Source organism: Seriola dumerili, unplaced genomic scaffold, assembly GCF_002260705.1.
Source record: "Seriola dumerili isolate Sdu_G_001 unplaced genomic scaffold, Sdu_1.0 BDQW01000169.1, whole genome shotgun sequence".
Classification (NCBI taxonomy): domain Eukaryota; kingdom Metazoa; phylum Chordata; class Actinopteri; order Carangiformes; family Carangidae; genus Seriola; species Seriola dumerili.
Window position 1 is genome coordinate 5,415 of NW_019174424.1, and position 18,861 is coordinate 24,275.

The following is an 18,861-nucleotide window of genomic DNA, read 5'->3' on the forward strand; positions in this document are numbered from 1 at the left end:
AAGGCAACCTTCAATGACTGTTCCAGATAGCAAGGGCAGTAGAATGGTATTCATTCCTAGTGTGAGAAAGACTAAAAATGGACAGAAGTATCTTTCATGGATTACATTTTTCCTGCTTCAAGTGCATTCATACAAGTGCATTGCAGTCAATTTGTGATTTGTACATTTGCAAATAATTTTGAAACAACTTTCAACTTTTCAACTTGTCTGACATGTATTTCTACCACTTGGATTAATTGAAAGTCACTTACCTCATAAACATTACCTTCCCACCCAAGGCTCTTTAAATGAAGTTTGCTGTTGGATGTCATTTTAACCACACAAGTTTCTTTTTCAAATTAGCAAAGAAAATTGATTTAACTTGACTCTTTAAAGCTGCATGGAGAGTTTTATGGTTAAAAGTGTACACAGCGGTCTGAACCCAGTTAAGTTTTGTATCTTTGGCTGATCAGCAATGACACACCAGTTGTGTCAGGTAGATGTAATGCATAAAAATTAAAGGGTAAAATGCAAAATTTCTCCTTAACAGCTGTGAATAGATTCTCCACTGTAAGGTCACATTTATTAATGCTTTTACCTGCTGCAAAGGCATTACATATTCAATTTCATCAGGCTACTGCATATGTTAAACCAAGAACACCAAAAAGTTATTTCACAGTGCTGCAAACATGCACTTACAATGCTAAAATTGAGCTTTGGCTGTAAAGCAACATCCAAAGATGTTTGTCATCACAACCAGACTGAGGATCAACTCGATCTGTGGCATATATCCAGTGCAAAGACAGGTGCGCTTTTGATCTAGCTTTGGAAAACTACTGTAAGGTGGGGGGACTGCCAGTCCAAGTCCAAAGTCCAAAGCTGTCTGCATGCCGTAACCTGTTTATGTAACTTGCGTAATAAAATATCTAAAAAAAAACATGGAGAGTACTTTTACAGGCAGGTTGAAGTGATTCTATCAAAGAAATAAACTGATGAAACATAACAAAAGTGTCTATTTAGATAAATCATACATTGCCATCATGATTGGCTGTAAGGTATGATAATAAATTGTGCTTTAGAGTGTTTATGTAGCATGGCAAGTTTCCATCCAACAATCCAGCACAGCACCCAGAAGTTGTCATTAAGAAACCACCACAATTGATTTTTATTGCTCTATACATACACATGATTGTGTGAATATGACAGCTTTGAAACTTTATATTTTTAATATTTCTTCCTGTTTCCAGTCTTTAAAGTAGGATTTGATGGCAAACAAGCCAATCTGCCTAAATCTCAATGAGTTTCACTATTTTCTAGGATGTTTTCCTCGCTTGTTTTTGTTTTTATATACCTGTGGTTATATTACTAGTAGGTGCATGTGGGTTCTATCAGTTGTTTGTTCATCACAGTTATAATCTTCCTTGTGATTTTAGCTTGTATGTGGACACTTATGTGGTCATATCTTGATAGAGGACACCAGTAGATTTAAACAACCACAGCTGCCTAAGCAGTTGCCGGTGGGCGGGGCTCTGTTGTATGACGCTAGGTGAGCGACGTCAGCGAGGTGATAAGTACTAGTCTTGCAGCCGGCCTGTATTGTGTCTGCCTGTGGACTCGGCGGGGAGAGAGTCAATTCACAAACCAACCCCTGATTGTTTGTGCTGGACTAGTTTCAAAACAAGCTGTGACATGGAGGTCAGCGCCGAGGCCAAGAGGATCATGGTGGTGGCTTTGGGGAAACTGTACAGCTCCCGCAGCCAGCGAGGGGGTGTCCGTCTCCACCGGAGTCTCCTGCTGACTCTGGTGATGAAATCCGCCCGGGACATCTACCATGCGGCCCAGCCGACGCCAGAAAGTGAGGCATCAGGATATGAACACCCGGCGGCTCAGGGGACCACGGTGCCCGCTGGCGCTCATGTGGAACTCCAGGGTCCCGCTCTGCTTGCTACCGTACAGCCACGGACTCTACCCGGAGAGGAGGTCGCAGTCTCCCCCACAGAGGGAACCGGCGCAGAAAACAAGGAGAACCAGTGCCCGACTGGCCCGGCACAGCATTCGAGGAAAAGAAGAGGCAAAGCGGCCGCTGAGCCGGACTTCCTGCCTTGCAAGAAAGCAAAACTTGAACAGGGAAACTGCCCTCAACAGCTTATTGTAAATTCCGTTTTGATGGACTATGTGAACTGCAGCAGTGAGCTGGGAGCACCACCATCCCCCATGCCTCTACAGAGAGCCATTGCAGCGTGTTGAAACCCTGAGCAGCCTCACATTAAAGTGCAAGAAACTTCGACACAGCCTTTAAGAGCATGAACGCTCCTACAGTGCACCTGTCATAGGGTCACTTGGATGAACACCCGGGATAGTTTTTCCTGAAAGAGCCAGACATGACTCTGAACAAGCCGGGGCATGTCACAGGAATCACGGAAGCAGACCAGTTGGTGTGAAGTCGTCCCAGTGACTTTTGGCCTAAATATGTGGCACAGCTGACTACAGGGACTGACTTCAGCTGTTCAAGGCAGACCTACAGGAAGTGGTTCATCTGGACCGGCCCTTGGACTGCCTTTATGAACATTTGCAGATGTATCGTTTTGAGTGTGTTGAGGCCTACATGTTGACTGAACATGGGGGGTGTGCTGATGAATTCAAGTGTAAAACATTCAATGACAACAACTACCTCATTATTTATTAAACATTTTGTACAAAAAGTGGATCTGGAGTAATGCGTTGTTTGTGAGGGCTGGATGTGTACTGATACTATAAAAACGGCCGTTAGTGCGGAATTTTGCTGGTGGCTTGAGAAAATCAGTGTGAAAGTGGTATGTGGGTGTGTTTGAGTGTGACAGGAAACTGGTTTGGGTGTTAAGAAGTTTGCTTCCTTCCCCCACAGCTTCACATCCCCCACACTAATTTGCAGAACAAAAGCAGGGACAATTCAGGAGATTGCGGTCCAAAGGATGAGGGGGAGGCCATAAAAGCCACTGGCTGGCCAAACACTGAGAACAATCAGGGTCCCCTGGAACTGTGGTGGCATCAGTGATTGATTCAGATCCAGCAGTCATGGTGCAGAAGTTTGTGTGAAGAAAAGAGTAGTAGGGGTACAGCTAATTTAACTGTCTAGAAGATAATGAAATTAAAGGGTACACAGAGAAATGCATTTCTCCTTTTACTTTGAGTCAAGTTGAATTTTGAACAACAGTAGTGTAATTTACTGTGACAGTCATTCTGCACTGCACCACAAGTTCCTGTAGAGGGTTTTAACAAAACTCATTCCATTTAAAATCAATGATTCGTAATTAAAATGTAAATGATAAAACTAACCAATATTTAGAGATATGTGCATTTAAAAGTTTGGTTTTTTTTTTATTTAGCTTCTCTGTATTTTTATATTAAAGTAGGCTGTAAGTTTTGGAATGCAATGCCCTCACCCGCCCTCTCAGCCAGAGACAACTTGTATGGTGGGGGGTGCAACAGGGATTCACCAGTAGCTGTGTGTTTGTGTTGGGGGAAGGGGGTTAACCCAGGAAAACAGAGGAAGGAATGTGGGGGGAAGTGCCCGTGTGATCCCACCCTCCTACCCCTGTGTGAGGCCCCAACTGTGCTGCTCATTCTTCCGGCTGAAACCAGAGCTCCCTGTCTGCAAGGCTGGGAGGAGTGGCCGGAACCGTCTGGGCATGCCTGTGAAAATACACACGTACACACACTCGTTCATCTTCTCATAGAACCCAATTTGTCTGGCTATTCTTATTGCATGAACCCTTCCTTTAGCCCCCCCTCCCCGCTATCTCTCTCTCACACAAGCTAATGAATATGCTGACACGTTGATGCCTGTTAGGTATGTCAACTTAAAGCTGCAAAAATATATGTATTTGCAATAACAAATATATAAAATGACTGTACTGTGAAAGATGGTCTGTGAGCGTTTTAGTGTCTTACGCGTGACCCTCTTGGTTTTACAGCTGTTAAAATTTTTGTTTAGTTCAGTCTCAACACTCGTCAACACAGCATGTACAGCAGCTGCTTTCATGGACTAAACTGATTAACCCATACTATGTGTTTGGGTGAGTAACAAAGTAATGAGTAGCGCCTCTGAGCCATACACACCCACAACACACATCCTCACAATTAAAAAGACCAGAGCAATAATGTGGACAAGAACTGAGGCAAAGCGGTGTGTGCATTCTCTCTGGATTTTATTCTTTAGGAAGAGTTCTGTTTGGAATTACAAAATGCACTGGTAGAAATAGCGGTGAGACAGGTTGAGAGTGCGACAGATAAGAGTGTGAGAGAGACAGAGATAGAGAGAGAGAAAATAGAGGGAGTGAGTGAAAGATCAAAGGTTCCACAGCCAGTTTTAATGAGTACATCATCAGATTTGGCTTGCTCCTGCACCCCCTGACCCCCACAAAAAGTAGAAGGGAGAATACACCATCTTCTGAACTGCACTTTCTTTTCTTTGTCTATATTTTTTTTCATTAAAAACAGTTCTTTTTTTGTGGTGTCCTGAACATGGTTGTGTTGTGCCTCAAACCCATGTAACAGAAGAAAACAAACGAGACTCTGACTCTCACCAAAGTCTCTTTTGTGTTTTTATTCTTTAGACTTTTTTTTTTTTGTAATTTTTTAACCTTTTTTGTTCTCAAAAATAGAAGGAAAAAAGGAAACATTGCTTTTTAAAAACATCTATCTATTTATATATCTTTTTTTTATTCCTCTGAATTCATTATCTGCTTTTTCTTTTATGTCCTGAAGATGACTGTTAACCCACGGTGTGGCATGCACATAGCACATGCATTTCTGGAACTAGATATTTTTTCCTTTTTTTAATCTTTTGTACTTAAAAATGTTTTTTTTTTTTCTTCTCAGTAGCGGCTTTACATTGCTTTTTGAAGACTTTGTGTGGTTAATCAGCGTGTTAGTGGATTTCACTGCAGCATAGACACAAAGATGGATGGTGAATGTTTGGGGTTTTACATGTTTCATTCAGGGGTTACTGACGTTACACACACGCACGCACACGCACGCACACATGCGCGCACGCACGCACGTGCGCACACACACACACACACACACACACACACACACTCACATACATATATGCACACACAAACACACAGAATCGGGGATCGTTACAATGATTTGAATGAAACATCTTAAGATTTCAAAAGGATTTCTGGAGATGAGGAACAGAAGGCAAAGCAAGCACAAAACCAAAACACCAGAACTTATCAGAAACACACTCTCCCATGTACAAACACACAAACACCACAACCAGGAGCTACATACCTAGTGTGCTTTCTGATTTTAAGTGTAGTGATGTGAAAAAATACTTGTCTGTGACATTCCACTAAGGTTGGAAAGACACTAATAGGCAGTTTTTTTTTCTTTTCTATTTTTTCGGTGCATTCTCTGGTCAACATGTGATAGGCCTCCAGGTAAAACATTGGTCAAATAAATAAATAAAATAATGATAATAATAATAATAATGATGTTGGGGCTGACAGTGGCACGCGTTAGTGACAAGTGTTAGTTTGGGGCACACAGAGGAACACGCAGATCGAAATAAAGACCTATAGGAGTGATACACACATAACACTTTTTCCAGGAACACGACAAAGCCCAGACATCGTTTTTCCAACCCATCTGAACTGTGCTACTGTGCAATTCAGTCACCTGTGTTTACACATGGTGAACACAGATGAGGTGGACAACTTGTGAGAGAATGAGCTAAACTGTGTGTACTTGGTGCAATGATCCTGTGTAACAGCTCTGAATCAGAGGTGAAGTAAAAGGGAGAGGTACAAAAACCAGACACTGTTTGTCCTACAGCGCCACCTGAAGGTCACAAGTGGTGGTGGGACACTTGTTTCAGCATCTGCAGGAGAAATGCAGAGACATGTAGGGACCTGCTGTGTTTGACAGAATTTCAAAAAAGAAAAAAAAAAAACGGGGGGGGCTCAAAATCAAGTTCATCCACTGTCTGAATGCTCTGTATTATTTAGCCTCTTGACTGACTTATGTTTGCCCTCCTGCAATCTAATGCTCCCACAACGCAAGTGTGGGGTGGAGCTCCACCTCAGGGTTGGAAAAATGATTAGCTGAGCTCGAAATTAAATAAACATAGAGAAAAGAATACAAGACCAAATATGGAGAATCTGCCTCATTATCACGATCATCATGATCATTATAAGTTATTATATTATCTGTTCATCCATTATTACGGCCGGTAACAAAGAAAACAAAGATGAAGAGTTTCTCTCCTTTCTCTGCCTTTCTATTGGTCTCTTTCTCTCTGATGACTCTATTTTAACCCAAAACCCTGGAAGACTTTGAGATGTTACTAATTTGTCAAACTTGTTCACCAATATGGACACCACTTTTTTTCCCCCCACTTTACCCTGCTTCCCAGTATATCATTTTTAGGATTTATCACCTTAGTTACAAAAAGTTACTTCCACAAAAATATGTGCAATTCCAGCTGTATCAGTGGCAAGCATTTGGCACAGAACATACAGACAAGCAAGCAAAAAGTAATCATTTTGTTCCGTCTAGATATACATACAGTAACTATCCAATCTCCCTCTGTCGTTTGATTCTAGTGTACATGAAAGTACAGAGAGAGCATTGTCATACAGAGGAGAGAGAGAGAGAGAGAGAGAGAGAGAGAGAGAGAGAGAGAGAGAGAGAGAAACAGAAAGGCATTTTACTCAACAAAAAAGAGAGAAACCCTACAGACCACAACAGAAAGGACTGAGGAAAATTTCCCCCCACATACAGTAGGTTCTCATTGTTGCTATTATTAATATTTTTTTGTATCATTCATGCAGGATTCCACAGGATGTACAACTCCGCAAGTCTAAAAAACGAAGCTGTGTGGGGTGCAACAGAAGATTCAAGCTTCAATGTTTTGAAGAAGTAGAAGAGAAGGAGGAAGAAGAAGAAGCAGCTGCAGGAATAGAAGAAATACTGCAGAAAACAGTTATTGGTTTGTTTTTCGTTTCTGAAACCCATCTCCACATTTTTGTTTTTCTTCTCTCATTAGGTCATAGGTTGAGGTTGGTTTAACTGTTTCTGGGAGGAGGTTGTTCTCCAGGGACGGGGGTAAACATCCCCAAAACACCCCATCCTGTCCTCTAGATTTTGACTGAGGGACTTGTCAACCCCGTGCAACACTCCCCAACTCTCCCACCCACTTAGCCTTCTCACCTCACACAGGTGGAGGGCTCATTGTCAGTTTTGTTCTTATTTAAAAACACAGATGATAAAACTCATCAATATTCAACTGGTGGCTGGGAGGGTTGGATTTGATTCTTTCTGCAGCTAACTGAACTTAAGTTAGCTTTGAGAAGCAAAAAAAAAATTGGTCGTTCTTTTGTCTCTGACTGTAAAGTGTCTTTTGTCGAGTCGCAACTCTTGACATCTTGTAAGTGGCTGTAGCTCGTTGCCAGAGGCATAATTTAAGACACACAAAGATTAGTGTCCATCACCCCTCCTGCTTGCATCCTTAAAAACTTCAGTTTGAGGTTGGTCTCATTTGGCATCAAGAGATGAATGCAACAACAATGCAAGCAGAACATGGAGGTGGTTTGTGACCTCCTCTTACACCCCTTGTTTCTCCAGATCCTGCCTCAGCATTCTTGTTCCATCCCTTCATCCTGACACCTATCCCCTCATCTAGCCCACCATCCCTGGGACATGCCAAGCAGTGGAGGAGAGGTAAAATTGAACAGACAAGAAAGAAAAGGTTGTGGTTTCCCTTGGCAGTCAGTGCTCAGGCTGAGAGCTTCCAATCTTCATCTTTCGGTCCATCTATCAGTTCTCTTTCCTCCGTCAACCCCCTCCCCCATCCCCAGAGGCTAGCACCAGTCGTCGTCCTCTGTCTCGCTGTAGGGTTCATGCAGGCCCTTGCGGGGCCCTCTGGGATGCCCAGCTGGAGGGGGGACCTTGTGAGGCCCAGTATGTGGGGGTCCGTGGAGATGTGTGGAAGGTGATGAGGAACGGTAGCCATTGGGAAGGCGACGCTGGGCAGCAGGCTGCACCTGGCCCTGCACAGGCCCAGTCAGGGCAGTGGTGGGAGGAGGCGCATGGTGGGCAGTCCTAGGTGAAGTGCGACTGGGCTGAGAGTGGGGCGGGGGATGAGGGTGGGGGTTGTTTGCAGGGTGTGGCTGGGGTGGAGGGTGGGGATGGGGGTTATGTGGCTGTGGTTGTGGTGGAGGCGGCAGTGGGTGGTTGGTCAGGGCATGTGGGTGGGGGTTGCCACCCTGTATGGGGCTCTGCTCATAGGCAGGTGGTTCATGATGGGGCTCATAGTCCTGGTAGTCCTGGTTGTAGAAGCAGCCATCCCCTTCCATGGAGCCGCCTCCTCCACCTGTGTCTCCCCAACGAGGCGGGGGATGATGGCCCTGGCGGGCAGTGCCATGGTGGGCCAGTGGGAGGCCAGCGGGGGGAGGGCCCTGACCTTGGGGAGGCTCAGGAGAAAAGCGGCGAGGGGCTGGGGCTGGGGGTCTGCCCTGTGGCCCCCCAGGCGGAGTGGGCATGGCCTTACGGACCACAGGGGAGTAGGTAACATGAGGCCGGGGTGTTGCGGGGGTCTGAGGCAACTGTCGACGGCCTCGACGTGGCGTACTGGTCCCCGAAGTTGAGGGGACAGGACTTCCGCTGACCGAACTACTGCCCTACACAAAAAGTGAAATAAAGCAAATAAAAGGAACGAACCACGAATTCAACGACAGAACATGTAGAATAAAGTAGAGGATGGGAAAGATAGAGTATGAAACAAATAGAGAGGGAAAGAGAGAATGCAAGAATGCAGAGAGAAAGCAGAGTCCACATAGAAAAGCAAGAAAAGACAACAAGAACCACAGCAATGATAAGAATAAAAGCACGAGTCATAATGTAAGTGGAGTGGAGGAGAGGAAGGTAGAAATGAAAGGCATCAAAAAGTAACAGAGCAGATGTGGATAAAAAAGATGAGTTTCCAAACAGCACCATACATAGAGAAGCAACATGTCACGCAGAGGAAAGAAAACAAAAGACGACAGGAGAAAAGAAGGGTAAAGGGTTGATTTCTGGAGCAACAAATGTGGCACAGGATAAATATGGTGACTAAGCATACATAAAATGTATTTGGTTTTAAATTGTGAGTGAGCTGTGTGATATGTATGCAACATGCAGAGTTCTAAAAAGTATTTTTTTTTCCAAATGGGAGAAACCAATTCTTCCCGTTTGAAGAGAATTAGTCCTCCTTTGCAATACTTTTCAAGTTATAACATAAAAATTCAATACATACGGCTGAATGTTGTGCATCACAAAAGCAGATGTAGATTGTACCTTATTGTTTCACATTGTGACAAATATTCTAAAATGTTGTCAGTAATGTGCTCGGAAGACTATGTTCTAAAAGGACAAATAGTGTAGGGGGTGGGGGTGTTGGGTGGGGGCGGGCAGGGAGGGTTGTGGGGGGTGTGGGGTAAGGGACATGAGAGAACATTAGCAGTCCAAAAACATTGAGGCAGGGTAGATAGGGACAGCAGTCAGGTACTCAAATATACATATTTATGCATATTTGTTCGGTTGTTGGAACAATGACTTCATTTAAGAAACATTTACTTGTACTCACATGATTATACCCACACTAATGCATATGTTTGTGTGCATGTAGTCAAGAGTCAAAGTCAAGAGTATATGTACATACAAATGAACGTATAGGGTACATACTATCATTGCCATTTTGAACACAACTCTCTGTTGTTGAGGAACACAACATGTCTTGGCCTCTAATTTGAGGGGAGAGTAGTCTAGTCTATTACAGTAACTCTTTGCCACTCGATTATGTCATCATATCAAACATCTTTCCTGATCAACTGTGAGTTTATGGTAGCTTCAGTGTCCTTTCCAGAGGTTTTACAAATAACTCAGAGATCTGTTTGCCAGTTGGCTATCACAGGCAGCAATGTGCTCAAAGTTGAACACTATGAGGGGAATTGTCATAACAAAAACCAGAAACAGTGCAGTCAACCCAGCTCTGACGCATGGTCTTTCATCCCCGCCAGAGCATTATAATTTCAGATTGCACCAATTAACCACCATCAAACTAGAGGCCCATGTGTGACAATGTGTTCCACCACTGCATTTTGTATTAGTAAGCAATACAAGCAACTAAACACTACATGCACACAAGTACCCAGAAGCCCACCTGTCTGTGTGTCATGCACTCGCGACCCTCGCTGGGCGATCGTGACCAGCGCCGGTCCCTTTCTCTCTCTCTCTCCCGGTCGTGCTCTCTGTCACGGGAGTGCCTGTGTCCGTACTCGCCCCCTCGCTCTGCTACGTAGCGCTCTTTGTCCACAGAGCCATGGTGGTGGTGGTGATGATGGTGGTGTTTACGGTCTTTGGACCGGCCACGATCTCTGTCACGATCCTTGTCTTTGGATGTGAGGTCGCCTGACTGGGTGGTTGTGCTCAGGTCTGTGCCCAGGCCTGATGGTGGAGTTTATCACAGTTATCATTGGGGTTATGTGTGGTGCAACTGTGTTAATGTGGCATATGTCAAACCATAACATTATTGCTTTCTATATCTATGGTTGATGTGTGTATGTAGTCTTTCCTACCTGTATCAGCCTCTGTGTAACGACAGAGGGACCTTTCAGACGCCCGGTGACTCCGGTCTTTTCGTCGGTGTCCGTGTCTGGAAGTTCTCCCCTCCTCAGGTATAACACGCTCCATGTTGTAGTCGTCTGCCCCTCCTTTGTCTCTGTGGCCACGCCCGGACCTGCTGTGGCCCAGCGACGAGGCCGAGCGTTTCATGGGACTGCTGTCATTGATGGTCTAAGAGAGAAAGAGAGAGACCGCCGAAAGAGGGAAGGAGAGAAAGGAAGAAAGGCAAGGAGAGGTGTTTCCTTTGATTGTCAGGTTGGTGTTTTCTGTGAGCTATGGGGTAAGAGACACTATGTATATGTGTCTATGTGTGCATGTGCGTGAATGGGGTCTGTTTATTGAACTGTATGCAAGCCCCCCACCCTCCTTCCTCCCATATCCCATCCCATATCATAAACTCCCACATTAGTAATAATGTTCTAATCATGCTATTTCAAAAATATAGACACTGTATACAATTTATAGGGCAGGGGTCGGCAAAAAGCAGCCAATGGGCCAAATTTGGCCCTTCATCACAATTATTTAGCTCCTACAAGAAAAAAAATGTTCAGCATTTTTCATTAATCTACTATAGAAAGATGGAAAGACATATCATATCCGTAGTCCTAATGACCCATTTAATATTCAAAGTCATTATTATTATTAATAGTATTATATATTATTATTATTATCATCAATAAACCCTTATTCTGCACCAGGTTTTAATGTGAACAGCTCCTGGTGCTGAAATAAAGTCTATTTAAGTTACCAGATAAATAACAGATGCCTAATAAAAATTCTTTGAGATATTCCTTTATTTATTTAATTCTTTATTTCAAACACATTTAATTCTACAACATTATTTAATAAAAAAACAATCTACATTACATGATTACCCATCTTAGAGAGTGACATATGTTTCTTATTGTTAGTTACATAAATACTTATAGTGAGCTTTCACTCTGCTAGGTTCATGGGAGACCTAATGAATCGGTCAGATAGATAATATCTGATCCTTCAATGTTCATCAGAACTTTAAGTCCATGTATTTAAGGGGCTTTAAGTTTGACTTTGACTACTGCTAGTCCAGGAGTGGACTGATACACCTAACAAACAGTATTATTACTCTTTTTCCAGATGAAAAAAGAATTCACACCATAGGCATGTGTGAGTGCACCTGTAAAACTGTGCTACTCCCCAAATGAACAGAGTTAAGAAACCTGGGTCAGGGCTCAAGCTACAGCGATTGCCGACCCCTGATGCAGAGGAATAAAAAAGTATACAAGAAAAACAAAAATAATAAAAAGAATTAAAATAAAGAGATGATGGCAAACGGCCATGCCTTCCATGCGTCTGTAACTTGCTTTATAAAAGAAAAAAAGGGTCAGAAGGATCAGTACGACTTGCAACACTCCTCCATCCTAACCATCCGTTAAACCCCATGAACAAGGCACATTCCAGGCTGCACTATTTCTACTCTGTCTCAGCGTGCTTTCCTCCAGCCATGCAGGTACATAGGGGTTGTCCTGAGTCCTAAACCCACATGAGAACTTCCTCCTGCAGTGCTGAGGCCTCATGCTCTGAGATCGGACAGCAGGACAGAGCCTATGGTGCCACAAGTAGCTGACCTGGGCATGTAAACCATATCAGGCTACTTCAGTGCTAGATCCTTTTGGCAGCTGACCTCTCCAAGTTTTCCAGTTATAGTGTATGAGACAAATTCACTGGCAGATGACAGGTCAGCAGACGTGTATAAAACACCAGATTATCTGGCCTTATAGGAGTAGCACTGAGAATCCCAACAACATATCCATTCATACACACACATACGCAAATCATTCCTCTGTATTCATTACTCACTCACTCACTCACACTCACACACACTCATACACATTTCAACAAATTCTGTGCATGCAGGTGGGCAGGTGTAAATGGACACTTGGACACAGACGGGGAAACATTGACAACATCATTATAGACGAGCACAAAAGCATGAAGACATAAAGCAACAAAGCACTAGCAGCAGCAACAGCAGCTGAAGAGGAGAGAGAGAGAGAGAGCGAGAGCGAGAGCGAGAGAGAGAGAGAGAGAGAGAGAGAGAGTGAGAACGAGAGAGAGACAGAGGCCACAAGACAGTGGCAGTGACTGTTGATGATAAGAAGGGACGTGCACAGTTCAGCCCAATTCCAAACTACTACTACATTAAGTGCATAAGAGACGTGGCTAAGGATTCTGAGATCAGTTTGGAAGCTGGGCTGGCTTCAGGGTTGGTCATGCTATAAAAGGTTATCCTTATAAATTCTACAGAACCCCCCGCCCTAGAAATGATAAAGACACAACATGAAGACATGACTAATGAGGAAAACAAGACGTTTCAGGAGTGTGTGAGAGTGAAAGGGAGAGAAAAAAAGAGAAGAGAGAGAGAGTGAGACGAGACAGGAAGGACAGGGTACATACACTGAGGTTACTGCCACGTTGTTTTCCTCTCCTCCGCTGCTATATGAGCACAGATAAGACACACACACGCACACACACACGCACAGAGCCACAAATACACCAAAGGTGTGGTCACACATGGAGCATCCATATAGAACCAGGAAGGGAGGAAAAGGAGAGGGAGAAGGAGAAAAGTAAGGGAGACAGGGATGGATTGATACAGAATGAAAAAGAAAGGGGAAACAGAGGAGTACAAGTAAGAACCAAAGAGTGTTAGTTGGAGGTTTAACCCAAAAAGAGATGGGGGTGCAACAGTGAAGAGAGGAAAGAAAGAGACAGAAAGAGAAAGAGGGACAGAGAAAGAGAGTCTGATTAGACACTGAAGCAGCAGTGAAGGTGGAAGAGAAAGACTTACCACAGACACTGGTGGTTGGCGCCAAAACAGTGTTATATAGACAAGGTCACAATGAAAATGCTCAATCAACGGCACCACGGTCACAACAGCAATGAGGACAATCAGCAAAATACACGCACAAATGGATATGCATATTCACAAACAGACACACACACAATTACAATCAACTCAAACGGTAAACGACAATGTGACAGGAACAGTGTGAGATTCAGGGCACAGAGAACAGTGAGAGCACAGAAAAACTGCAGCACCTGCAGCAACATGTACTGTACACAGCACACACACGCACACATACATGCACACGCGCGCACGCACACACGCGCACACACACGCGCGCACACACACACACACACACACACACACACACACACACACACACACACACACACACACACACACACACACACATTTGTAACACACAATGTCATGCTGGTTCCAGTCCTGGTTGGAAAAAAAACAAGCCCCCAAAAGTCAAAAAGAGTTCAGCACCTTTGATAGGAAGGAAGAGACAGTTTAGTACAAAAACAACAACAAAAGATAAAGAAATCAGGGTTTTGATTAAAAAAAAGAAAAAGAAAAAAAAGAGGAATTAATGGGGGGAAGAGAAGTGCATCTGCATCTATGTGTTTGTGTGTGTATGTGTATGTGTATGTGTGTGTGTGTGTGTGTGTGTGTGTGTGTGTGTGTGTGTGCATGCGCTCACGTGTATATGTAGATCTGTTGTGTGCATATGACAACCAGAGCACTCACCGGAATATGAAACAATATAAAATGGATGAGTGTGTTAGATGGAAAACGGGACGACCACAGTTAAAACTCTTCATGCAGGTGGGAGAATGAGAGGAAGAGAAAGAGAGAACAGGAGAAGAAGAAGAAAAAAAGGAACACAAGGTCTGACTTTGCCTCGCTGTGCTCCTTCTGAATTCAAGTTTGGAGTTCAGCATTTCAGCAAAACATTTCCATGTTTTAGCCAGAAATACTGTCATGACAGGACAGCCCATATGATGGTAGTCACATTACTGGTTGCTCTTTAGCTAAAACGTAACCATGTGACCCAGTGTAGACTGTAACCCAGTACCAAACCAGTCATAGTAGGCATTTGTCAATTGTGGTTTTAATTTTCCAGAAATCCCTTGAACCCTGCTAAACTTACTCCAACATGGATTCAAGTAACCACAGCAACAAGTCTTTAAGCAACGAGTCAGACCTTTGTGAATTTGATCTTTTCAAACAAAAGGAGATGAGGAACATACACGATGGGAAAAATAGAGAGAGAGTGGAAAAGTGAGAATGCTGCTCACTTGGTTGTCGCCTGGGAGGCGGGGCATGGAAGCGGCCCTGCCATGGCCTTCCATTGGTGGAAAGTGCTCAGTATCCGAGTAACCATCCTGCCCCATCTCTCTCATCTCTACCGTCTGCAAACAGAGCAGGAGAGCAGGAGATGGTGTGACTGGCTGCCATGAAAACTGACAGGGAGTAGGGGAGTTGGGGGGGTAGGTGGGAAAGTTTGTTATCCAAAGAAAGCAGAGAACTGAGGGTCTCAGAGAGGTAAAAGTAGTCAGTGGGAGAATTTGGTGAGTGAGGTTTGTGTATGGTGAGTGTCTTTGCCTTTTTTTTTCTTTATTTGCTGTTTTAGTTTTAAATTGTGAGATGAATGGGAAAAAGGATACCCAGTCTTATGTGGATAAGACTATGAGTATATTCCAAATAAAATTTAATTTAGTATTTGCAGAGGCTGCTGTCAAAAATTGAGCTGCAAGCAAATGCTGGCATACTCACTGGAAGGTGAAGATTCTCTGTCTAATGGCATGTATGCCAGATGGAGGAGCCTGTGAGTCACAGCAGGAATGGATTTGAGAGGAAAATCATATGCAGCCCAAAGGATATATGAAAAACACAACTGATCAGATGACAATGTTGACCAGGTGAAGGCACTGATACATCGTAGGGATTAAATGAGGTTGTGTAAAAATGAGAACAACCTTGAATGTTTTGGTCACAAACCATGCAAATCTTCCCGTGCAAATATGTCACATTCGATTTTGTTTGGAGTTCACCTTGAGAAGTGGAGCTGAATCTGGCAGCTGGGGCTGTTGGCTTGGCCTTTTCTTGCTTAGCTGCAGGTGTGTGAACCTTTTCTTTATTTTTTTACTGTTGTTTGAGTGCCAGCTATTTCATCAGGTCAATTTAAACTAATTGTTACAAATAACATATAAAATAAAACAAACTCAAAATGCACAACCACTTGCAGCATATGCTTGCTGCCCATTGACTCAGTCAGTATTTTAATGTTTGGGTAGTGCTTTTACTGCAAAGGCTTTTGTTGTCTCATATTGCCTGTTGTTGTTTTATTGATTTGATTTGCTTTGGATCTAGCTAACAGCAGGCCATCATTCAAATTGGTTTGCAAGAAGCCGACAGCCACTCTCTTCTATCCAACTTTAAACTTCTCCAGACCTCTGTTGACTGATATGGAGAAATGTTGATGTTGTACGGCCGACTGATACAGAGACCTGTCAGCCCCTCGAGGAGGTCCACAAGCAGAGAGGTGTAACAGCATGAAGACAGAGACACGAATCACTCGGAGGACAGAGGCGAGATAGACTCCGAATGAAATGTGAAAACATACAGTGGAGGAAGAATTCATTAAAAGATTGAAAAATTGCATAAAAACACGGGTTTGAGGGATGGAGCCAATCAAAGAAAGGTCAACACCATATCAATGGTAACTTAAGAATCGAGGTAAGACAGATTGCAAGAAATGAGAATGACCTACTGCGTGGAAATTATAAAGGCAACAAGGCAGCAAGGATGGGACAGTATGAGCTCTCAACTTCTCTATTTGATGTACACAGAGGACAGGGAACAGAGAGAGGATAGATTTTCTCTGTGTTAATCATGTGATGAAGAGTTGTCCAGTCCATATTCATGAGTATGAATAGGCCTTTAACAAAGACTTATTTACTGCAGAGAAGCTGGAAATTATACAGTACATGCAGTATTTAGGAAGAAACTACTGACCAGGGTACCCTCAACCTTATGCATAAGATAATATTGATGTTATTGCTTGGACTGGAAGGGACTGTGAAACAAGAGACAAGAATCAAGTCAATGCCTTGCTCAACAATATGTTGCTCTATTTCTACTTTGACCTCAGTCATAATGACGGAGAAAACAAACCTGATGTCCCCGTGGCTTTATCTAATTCCAATAAAGAGATGGAGTTGCAATCTGTAGCTGCATGATGATCACAGTTTATTTTACCTTTAAAGTGTCCTCAGCAGTTCTTTGGGTTTGGTTCATTTGGTAGTAATGACATGACAAGTCAAAACAAATGTTGAATGCATCGAGTGTTTGTACTTGTTCACACAAACTTGGTATATGACAGGGATGTATTTTATCTGTATTGTGTGTGCGTGTGCGTGTGCGTGTGCGTGTGTGTGTGTGTGTGTGTGTGTGTGTGTGTGTGTGTGTGTTTATGAGCTTTCTACCTGAGAATTGGTCATGCTTCCTAGGCCATCCTCAGGATGTCCCTCAGGACTCCAGCTGCCAACTTTCTGGGACATCTCCTGAGCACGAGCCGTCACCCATGAATGGCTCTCCGGGAGCCCCCCCTCCACTGGCCTATGGTGCGCGCACACACACACACAAACACACCCACACATATTTTCCTTAACTGCTTTCAACAAACCACCTTCTGTATCGTCAAACACGCCAGCAACATCCAACTCACAGGCTGTTGACAGTCTCTGTTGTCTCAGGTGGAGGGAGGGCGTTGTTAAGACCCGGGCCCCCATCCTGGGCGGGGGAAGGTGGCTCCACGCGCTGAAACAGTAATGGCGTTCGATTCTGTGTGAGATATACAACATGGCCGTCGCCAGCTATCAGGCAGACTGACAGGGAAATGGGGGGAAAACGGGCAGAGCAGGAAAAGATGTAGAGAGGGGGCTGTTGGCTGAAGCAAGGCAAGGCAAAAGAGGTGATGGAAGAGGAATACATGGGGTGCTCCTGAGCAACTGATGCCCAGCAGCTAGCTGGAGAAAGAGATGGGTGCATTCTGGGACCTAGAAACCCTGTGAGGCATCCAGGTCCAGGACTCTAACCACTGAAGACCAAAAAGGAAGTGGAAGTCACCCACTCAGTGGCTCAGGGTCGGATCAAAGAGAATGATCAGTAATCATTCTGGGTTTCATCTGATGATCAGTTGTCATCTGATGATGGGTTTAAATATTGTAATATTGATAGAGAATGCTGAAGAACACACATTTCCAAAAAAAAAACCCCAGAAGAAAACATGTTTCCACAGCAGTAGCAGTAGAACTGGAAGTGTTAAAGAGGGGAGCAATCAAAGAAGGGCCTCGTTCAAAGCAGGGAAAGAGGACATCATGGCAGATAAACACTGCAACAATCCTGTGGAGGGGAACATACAGCAGGTGAAATGCATGATGGATCAAGTCAAATATGAAATGCTACATTCAGTCATTCATTGATTATTCATCCACTTAAGAAGTTGCAACAGTGCTAACTGATAACCACCTTTCCCAATTTCAGTGGTCATTAACCTGTTACACATGCAAGTTGGATTAAAAAAAACTTCAGGTAATGTCAAATTTGATCTTTCACATTATAATTTCCAATTTTAAACTTAGAATGGCTTTTTTAATGAGTCATTTTCTCCTTTTTCCTCTCATTTATTCAAATCCAAACTGTGGCAAATCTGCCAATGTCAAGTACAGTATGTCAAGCACATGTAACACTTTGGGACTGTTATGTGATAAGTGATCTGCACTAATGACATCTTTGGATTGTGAAACTGTGTCTCACACTGTGTGTTGCTACAAAATATGGTCGCACTTTCCTTTTGCCCAGGTCAAGACATGCAGCAGCCTGCAATGCAGTAGGTGGAGTGGGGAGGAGAGATGGTGATGTATAGTATGTGTTGGGAGCGAGGGGTGAAGGAAGTGGAGTAAGTGGGAAAAATGGTCCGAGTGTGGAGCACTGCATGTGGCCAGAGGACTGTGAGGGAAGGAGGAGGGAAAATGATACATGAGAAAGCGAATCTGATGTTTGAGAGGCAATGTATCTTTACATTAAAAAAAAAAAAAAAGGTTGATGAGTGCTCTCCAGAGCATGCAAATGTTTATGGTCAAAGCTGGCTGCATAAACCTGGTAAGGACCATTAAATTTAAGTTCAAATAAGATATGATCTCATGATCTCAATCACTTCAGCATGTATTAAGATGAACTACAGCTAAATAAATGTAGAGGGTGGTCATCACCTGTCAGTGAAAGCTCCTTAATCAAGGGGGCAGTGTGCTAACTAAAGGGTCATGCACAGTGCTAACAGTGCAAGGTTACAAGCATGGATGAGGGGGAGTGAGGAGGTACAGTATCTTTACAAG

The 18,861-nt window shown here is 43.6% G+C and overlaps 2 protein-coding genes across 2 annotated transcripts in view; one reads left to right on the plus strand and one right to left on the minus strand.

The window, feature by feature from the left end:
• The first annotated feature begins 1,595 nt into the window (after positions 1-1,595).
• LOC111227210 (immediate early response gene 2 protein-like) lies at positions 1,596-2,661 on the plus strand. The gene has a single exon (XM_022752642.1). It carries the CDS (start codon positions 1,669-1,671, stop codon positions 2,224-2,226), a length of 558 nt encoding a protein of 185 aa, XP_022608363.1. The 5' UTR covers positions 1,596-1,668; the 3' UTR covers positions 2,227-2,661.
• A 5,168-nt stretch (positions 2,662-7,829) lies between these two features.
• The window catches only part of LOC111227043 (voltage-dependent P/Q-type calcium channel subunit alpha-1A-like), a 92,416-nt gene continuing 81,384 nt past the window's right edge, over positions 7,830-18,861 (minus strand). Inside the window, 10 exon segments of the mRNA XM_022752413.1 lie at positions 7,830-8,090; positions 8,214-8,648; positions 10,169-10,452; positions 10,584-10,800; positions 11,969-11,971; positions 13,066-13,101; positions 14,480-14,485; positions 14,761-14,874; positions 16,951-17,083; positions 17,193-17,308. Of these exon segments, the coding sequence (XP_022608134.1) occupies positions 7,830-8,090; positions 8,214-8,648; positions 10,169-10,452; positions 10,584-10,800; positions 11,969-11,971; positions 13,066-13,101; positions 14,480-14,485; positions 14,761-14,874; positions 16,951-17,083; positions 17,193-17,308 (1,605 nt within the window).